Below are 8,242 nucleotides of genomic sequence, written 5' to 3'. Positions count from 1 at the left end.
TTTTTAACTTAAAATCTATTGAATGACACATCTGTTTCCAGCTGATACCTGAAATGCAGTCTTTTACTTATCACTTTATATTATGTTATGCTTATTTGTTAATTTCTTATTTAGAAGAAAAACTACCGAGTCTACTAAAATGGGTAGAAACATTTTAAAGGCCTCTGGTACATATAGCTAAACAGTATCCAGATAATTTATACCATTTTTAAAGATCAGTTTTAACATCAACTGAGAGGAAGTGCAGTTGCATTGGGGATTTGCATGGGCTGGAACAAAATCCTTGTCTGATAGGTCAAACACTTCCCTAGTTGTTCTGGGAGAGACAATTCCTGGTAAGGACTCTCCCTATGGCCCCCTTCATCTCACTGTTCCTCAGGGTATAGATAAGTGGATTGAGCAGTGGGGTTCCCAATGTGTACACCAGTGAGATGAGCTGATCCTGCTTGGGGTAGTAGCTAGCGTTGGGGCGCAGGTACATGAAGGCACAGCAGCCATACTGCAGCAGAACCACAGTGAGGTGGGAAGAGCAGGTGGAGACGGCCCGGTGGCGACCAGCTGCTGAGGGGATCTTGTGCACAGCAGCCACAATGAAGACATAGGAGGTGGTGATGAGAAGGAAAGGCACAGCAATGGCTAGCGTGGCTGCCACCAGCACTGACTGCTCGTGGATGTGGCTGTTGGCACAAACAAGGCGCATCACTGGTGGTACATCACAAAAGAAGTGCTCGATACTCCGAGCCCGACAGAATGGCAGAGAGAAGATGAAGGCCACCAGCTGTAAGGACAGGAACAAACCGATGACCACAGAAACAATAACCAAGCGGACACAGAGAGTTATAGTCATGATGAGAGGGTACTGCAGGGGGTGACAAATAGCAACATACCGGTCATAGGCCATCACAGCCAAAAGGAAGCAATCGGCACTGCCAAATCCGATGAAGAAAATCATCTGAGTGGCACACCCCAGGAGGGTGATGGTCTTCTCTGCTTGTAGGATGTTGGCCAAAATGTGGGGCACCACCACAGCAGTGTAGCATATTTCTACCCCTGAGAGGCTGCCCAGGAAATAGTACATGGGCGTGTGTAGGCGGGCTTCTGTCTGGATGGCCACCACAATGAGGACATTTCCACTGATGATGAATGTATAAACCAGGCTGACTCCAAAGAAGGAGGAGACACACATCTCAGGGTGGGAGGGATAGGCCAGGAACACAAATTCCATCAACACGGAGCGATTTCCCCAGATCATTGAACTAACAGGTTTTCTCTGTTGAGAGTTACAAAGACAGAAGAAAAAATCAGGCTGACAATCCAGTAGTTTACACTGTGAGCCATGATCTAATCTAATCATATTCAAGAAGGTGGAAAAGAGGCAACGTGTGACCTTGTTTCAACTTGCCCAATTTTAATGTTTATTATTTATTATGAGCTTTGAAGAAAAATCTTAATCCAGAGTGATGACTTCCAGTAAAAATCGTTCACGTAAATCCACCTTGGTGTCACAAGCATAGGGAGAAATGTGATTAGAGATTGTCTGTCCTAAATATTAAGAGCACTTAAGGCATGAATGGCTCTGTGTTGTTTTTTCAATAGCTAACAAGTAGTATCCATTTCATTCATTCTCTTTTCCTCTTCTGAACTTCAATAATGCTTTAAATTATTTCTAATGTCACTTAGCATATTTAACATTGTATTACAACATGCAGAGGAGGGACACTGTATCAGTGTGAAATCAGTTTTGAAATTAAATGATGATGTGGCCTGAATAATCCCATTCCCTGGTTCCATGTTGCTAGGCAATATATAATTTCTCTGAGCCCCAGTTTCTTTATTTGAAAAACAGGCATAATAATTGTATTATTTATTATTATGTATAACTAAGGTTGTTGTGAGGATTAAATAAGATCATAATGTAAAGTATCTACCACAATGCCTATTCCATAGTGATAGCAGCCTAATAACAGATAGTGGTCATTATTTGTAAGTTCAAAGCCAGCCATCTTCCCTTATTTATATTTTTATCTCCCTATATCACCAAGCCTAACGTATAAGGTATAGACAGCAATAAGTAGATGTCATGTGGATAAATAGATTGTGAAAAATGTGTTATTTACACTTTTGTTTTCATTTTCTCTTTTCACTTTTATTTCATAATAAAGTCACCTGTTTAAGAGCCCTTACAGAAAACAAACAACTTGGCATTCAACATTTGGGCTGTGGAAAAAAATCCCATTACTCATGGACATAGTATATATAAGGCTTCAATAAACAGACATTTGAGGTTAGCCTACCACCTATATTATGGTGGAGGGCTTTGAAATCTGTGTGCTAAATGATGACTTCTGAGAATTTTATTATAGTCAGTCCATTCACATCATCTTAATGGTGCTCTCCAGGATCTATAATAAAATATTTATTATAGTTATCAATAAATAGCTCATGAATCTTAGTGCTGAAAAGGACTTCAGAAATTGCCTAGTTCAGTCCCCTTTAGATTTAGATTCTTGAATCTCTAATACAGGTTACCTTTGATGCTTAGAGAACCTCATTACTTCCTGACTTGCTTGTTCCATTGTTGGATGGCATGATTCTCAAAGTTCTTTCTCATAATGTCTAGAATCTGCCTCTGTGCAACTTTTCATATTTATTTTGTTCTATACCATGGGGCCATTTTCTACATGAATCACTTTGGGAACTAAAGAGCTCTTGTCATGCAGCCCTAAGTTTTATTCCAATTTACTTTTTCTGTTTCTCATGTGACATGGTTTTGATACATATCACAATTTTAGCTGTGGAAATGCTCTCATTTTAAATAACTGACTTAAAAGTGTCCTACATGGGCCAGATCACCGGAATGGCCAGCTGTAAAACATCTGGGTGTCCCCAATCTCTTCATTGGCAATCCATTTCTTTCATCTAATTAAAATAAAATGAATTCATGAGCTTGTGTTGAATTGTTTTCAAGGTCTCATACTTGGACCGATAGCTCACCAGATGCTAAAACTAGAATGATTTTGTTTTTCATTTTCAGAGAGGCAGAATATCCTTCATCATTTCTTTAACATTGTTCATTGCTCTAGTCTGTTGTGATTGACATGTTAAAAAGTCTTCAGTCTGTAACTGTACATCATAACTATTCTTCCTTAAGTCACTCACACTTATTTATTAGGTGCCAAGCTCCACATACAATGGTGATCAAAATGGCACAGTTGTGCCCAAGTGGTTATATATCCTAATGAGAGAGACAGACACTTTGAATTAAAAAAATCTGACATATACATACATATGTGTATATATATGTATGTATATGCAAGATTTTAAAATAATTATATATATTATATATTATATATAATTTATATATATAATTATATATATAATATGTATAATATATAATTATATATAATTATATATAATTAATTAATATATATTAATATATAATTATATAATTAATTAGTTATAAATATAATTAAACCTGTGATTACGTGCTGTGCTGTAAAGAAAAACAGTGTGTTGTAAGATTGTTCAACAAGGGGCTCTGGCAGTTTGTGATTAAGAAATTCTGAACAGGCTTCCTAGAGGAAGTAATGTTTAAGCTTCGATTTGAAAAATGGAAATTAACTAGAAGAGAGGTAGGTGGAGGTACGGGGTCCACATTCTGGATAAATGAAGTAGTGTCTTTTATGGTTCCAAGACAGTGACACTTATATCAACAGATCATCAACTTGCAATTCCAAGTTGTTACTAGATATGGTGCAGGACAAAAGCACTCCAGCATCATCCCCAGAAATCTGCCCCAGGCTCGCATCTGCTCGTGATTCCAAACCCATCTGCGGGCTTCTGAGTCACCTCCCACATCATGTACTCATCTTCCTCCTTATCTCGCCAGCCAGACCACCCCCAGCTGGCAAGGATTCGTGACAAACTCTATCCTTGTGCATTTTGGAAATCCAGAGAGTCTGGGCTGGACCGGCTCTCCAGTTCTCTAACTAGCCTTGTATAAGAAAGGGGGTTAGTATACTTGGCAATAACAGAACCGAGATAGAATCTCAATCTACCATTAATAGTGTTGTCACCTGGGCAGATCATCTCACATTAATTTCTATTTCCTCATGTTTAAAAGACGTAAATAATAATACTTACCTAATGGAGTTTGTGATGAGATTAAATGAGATAAAGTATTTAGAACATTTGGTTTGATGTATGAAACCTATTAAATTACATTAAAATGTTAGCTCTTCCCTCCTCTTTTGGAATCTATTAAGGGGGTGATATTAATAATATCTGTTTCATAGCAGAGGATTAACTGAGGTACCTTATGAGGAAAGTGTTTTCCATTAATCCTTAAACCTTATTCAAATTCATTTTAGTCATTCCTTAATATTTCATAGATTGGGATTAGTTATTACCATTTTAATCAGAAGAATAGGCCTTCCAAGTGAATTCAGAGGCACACTCTTAAGTCACAGGCTGACCTACCGGTAGTTCTGAAATCTACAAGTCTCTACTTGTAAAGCCATTACCTGCTTTGCTATTTCAGCAGCAAGTGCCTGGCATCTAGTAAGTCTAGAAGGAGGTAGAAAATGACTTTCTCTTACCTTCAGCATGAGAAGAAAGAGGGGTATACTGAGCCAACCTTTTCAGTTATAGTCATAAAAGACAGGACCTAGCAGGTGATACCTGATTGCTCTGGTGGATAGAGAAAGGAGGAGCATGAGTCTGGAGAGACTACTCAGTAGGGCTGACGCTTTATGTAAACTTCCCAAATGAAAAATCATGAAAGGAGTAAATTATTTTGCTTTCTAGGGTCTTGTCTCATCAGTGCCATCTCCCAGAAGAAGGTGGTGTAGTGATTGCTGACCCCTTCCCCTGTTACCAGATAATTAGTCCAAACCAAAACTGTCTCTACCTTTGGGATCCCCTGTCAATAGAGGGTCTAGGGTCTGCTTTTCAGAGTAAAGACCAATATTAAACCCTTTATGAACCTTCTCAGTACTTGAAATAACTTCCTGAGAAATATAAATTTTCCTAATCAAGGTCACTTGTGCTTCCTGTTGCAAGAGGTTTATTCCCACTAGATTATCATAGCTGGATTCTGCCCAAGTCCCAAATTATTATCACCCTGGAGAACTGAGACCATATTTTATGTTTTATCTGGCTTCCATGAGATCTGCTATAGTGCTCTATATTAAATAGAGCCTCAGTGACTATTTATCAACTGTTTCATCTTTTCCATGGCTTCTTTCTTTGCTTAACTCTTCCTGAGCAGAGCTACTCCTATAGGTCTTAACAAATTAGCTTACTCCTGGAAAGAAATGTTAGCTGGTCATGTGTATATAATTTTAATAAGTCTGTGTGTGAATGTATGCTCCAATGTGCCCCATTTATTCAAAGGCAAGTCCTCTGCGTGTGTCTAGAGTGATTAATGTAGCTCTTTGATGTGTGGTGTGTGTGTGTGTGTGTGTGTGTGTGTGTGTGTGTGTGTGTGTAGGGGGCAGGGTAGTCAGATCCCATCAGCCAGGCAGGGCTGAGCTACCTGAGATATTCAGAGACTTCTGAAATATTTCAGTATCAAAAAATGGAGGAGAAAGGGAGTGGAAATGATAGAAAGCACAAGGTATTGTTTACTATGTGCCCAGCATTATAATAATTACAATAGCTAAGTCCTGTGTCGCACCTACTATATTGCACACACTTTGCACATATGAACTAATTTTATCCTTACAACTCTAAGAAAGAGGAATGATTGGTATCCCATTTACACATTACTATTTAATCCTCATAAGAACTTTGCTAAGTGAGTGTTAGCCCTATTTTACAGGTAAACGTAGAAGGTGAAAGATAGATAGAATTTGAGTAAATTGTCCAAGAATAGATGCAGAAAGTAGCTGAGGTGAAGTCTGACCCTAAAGCATAGCCTTTTTCCTTTACATCAATCTTCAGCCAGCCACATTGTTCTCAATTGCTTTTTAGTGAACAATGTCGTTCTTATGACAAAAATGACCCACAATATCACTTACGAGGCCATATAAGGTCTGATTCCTACTAACTTCTTAGCCTCCTCCTGACTATTTGTTCCAGTGAACTTGTCATTCTTGCAGTCTTTTTTCCTCACCATTCTTCCTGCTATCACCTGAACTTTGCACATGCTATTCGCTCTGCTTACAGTGCCCTTTCTCATTTCTGTTTACTGAAGTCACTCCTACTTATCCTTCATCCCAGTTCCATTACAATTTCCTTAGAGAAAATTTTCCTGACCTTGGGCATGTCAGGGTCAAAAGCACATTTTGGAATGTTCCTTTTGGAATCTCATGTACCCCTTCATCATTGCAACTGTCGCTGCTGCATTTCACATGTGTTTGTATGCTGTTTGATGACCTTCTATCTCCCCTAGTAATATATGAGCTCAATGATGGAAAAGACTGAGTCTCTTTGTATTATACATATATATATATATACATATATATGTATATATATATATAGTGTGTGTGTGTGTGTGTGTGTGTGTGTGTGTGTAACAAAAGGGTTTTCCAATCTGAGCACTGCTGACAATTTTGGGCTGGACAATCTTGTTGTGGGGTCTGTCCTACACACTGTAAACTATTTTGCAGCATCCTGGATGACAGTAGCCCACTAGATGACAGTAGGTCCAACCCCGATCCACTGGTTGTGATAACCAAAGTATCTCCAGACACTTCCAAATAGGTATTGGGAAAAGGGATTATAAATACCAGTTTTGACCATATGACCAGTTGCAGAAATGATGTTTATGATTGTTGTGGGTATTTCTTTTTTTTCCTTTTCTTTTTTTTATTAAAGTTTGTTGGAGTGACAATGGTTAGTACAGTTGCATAGATTTCAGGTGTACAATTCTGTATTAAATCATCTATATATCACATTGTGTGTTCACCACCCAGAGTCACTTCTCCTTCCATCACCATATATTTAATCCCGTTTAATTCTTATCTATCACCTTCCTCCTTCATTACCCTCTGGTAACCACTAAACTACTATCTGTGTTTATGAGTTTTTGTTTTGTTGTTTGTCTTGTCCCTTTGTTGTTTTCAGTTTTATATCCCACATATCAGTGAAATCATATGATTTTTGACTTTTTCTAATTTATTTTGCTTAGCATAATAATCTCAAGTTCCATCCATGTTGTCACAAATGACACTACTTCATCTTTTCTTATGGAAGAATAGTATTCTGTTGTGTATATATATCACAATTTCTTTATCCATTCATTTATTGAAGGACACTTTGGTTGTTTCCATGTCTTGGCCACTGTAAATAAAGCTGCAATGAAAATCAGAGCACATATATCTTTACAGATAAATGTTTTCAGATTTTTTGGGTAGATACCCAGGAGAGGGATTGCTGGGTCATATGGTCATTCTATTCAAAATTTTTTGAGGAGCCTCCACACTGCCTTCCATAGCGGCTGCACCAGTCTGCATTCCCACCAACAGTGTATGAGGGTTCCTTTTTCTCCATAGCCTCTCCAACACTTGTTACTATTTGAGTACTTGTCTTTTTGTGACTGGCTTATTTCACTTAGCATGCCCAGCTTTTAATAGCAGCTCATCTCTTCCCAGTCCTGCACCCTCTCTAATCCCTTGACCATTCTCTTGTCACTCCTGAAGTCATGGAAAGTCCCTGAGCTTAGACGACTTTTCCTTCTTTTCTTCTTAGCTAATTTCTACAGGTTTAATTTAAGCCCAGGAATCATTTCAGGAATTAATTATCCAGGAAGCATTTCTGATTCTTATCCTCTTTGCATCTCTGGGTAAGGTGTTCCGCCTATGAACTACTATGGGATTGTGAACATATCTCAATTACAAGGCTGGTATGCCTGTGTCAGGCTAACACTGTCAAGTGAGCCAAGAAGCTAGCTAGTGTTTATTGAGCACATGCTATATGCTAAAATCTTAGTTCAGCTCTGGGGGAGAATATAAAAAATTATTAAAATATTGTCTTTGTCCAGCCTGAATAGCTACAGCAATCTTGAGAAATAAGAACAAAGTGGGAGGTACCATGCTACCTGACATCAATCCATACTACAAGGCTACAGTAATCATAACAGCATGGTAGTGGCATAAAAACAGATACATAGATCAATGGAACAGAATAGAGAGCCCAGAAATAATTACTTCCTATGTGGTAATTTAATCTATGACAATGGAACCAAGAATTTACATTGGGGTAAAGACAGTCTATTCAATAAATGGTGCTGGGAAACCTG

The 8,242-nt window shown here is 38.3% G+C and overlaps 1 protein-coding gene across 1 annotated transcript; it reads right to left on the bottom strand.

Moving 5' to 3' along the window:
- Nucleotides 1-307: 307 nt before the first annotated feature.
- On the bottom strand, nucleotides 308-1,252 carry OR10W1 (olfactory receptor family 10 subfamily W member 1; the record flags this gene model as incomplete). Its single annotated transcript, XM_081062409.1, has 1 exon — nucleotides 308-1,252. One exon carries the CDS (start codon nucleotides 1,250-1,252, stop codon nucleotides 308-310), a length of 945 nt encoding a protein of 314 aa, XP_080918535.1.
- Nucleotides 1,253-8,242: the final 6,990 nt, after the last annotated feature.

The sequence above is a fragment of the Rhinolophus hipposideros genome (assembly GCF_964194185.1).
Source record: "Rhinolophus hipposideros genome assembly, chromosome: 10".
Taxonomy (NCBI): Eukaryota; Metazoa; Chordata; class Mammalia; order Chiroptera; family Rhinolophidae; genus Rhinolophus; species Rhinolophus hipposideros.
This window is presented reverse-complemented; position numbering and strand designations above follow the sequence as displayed.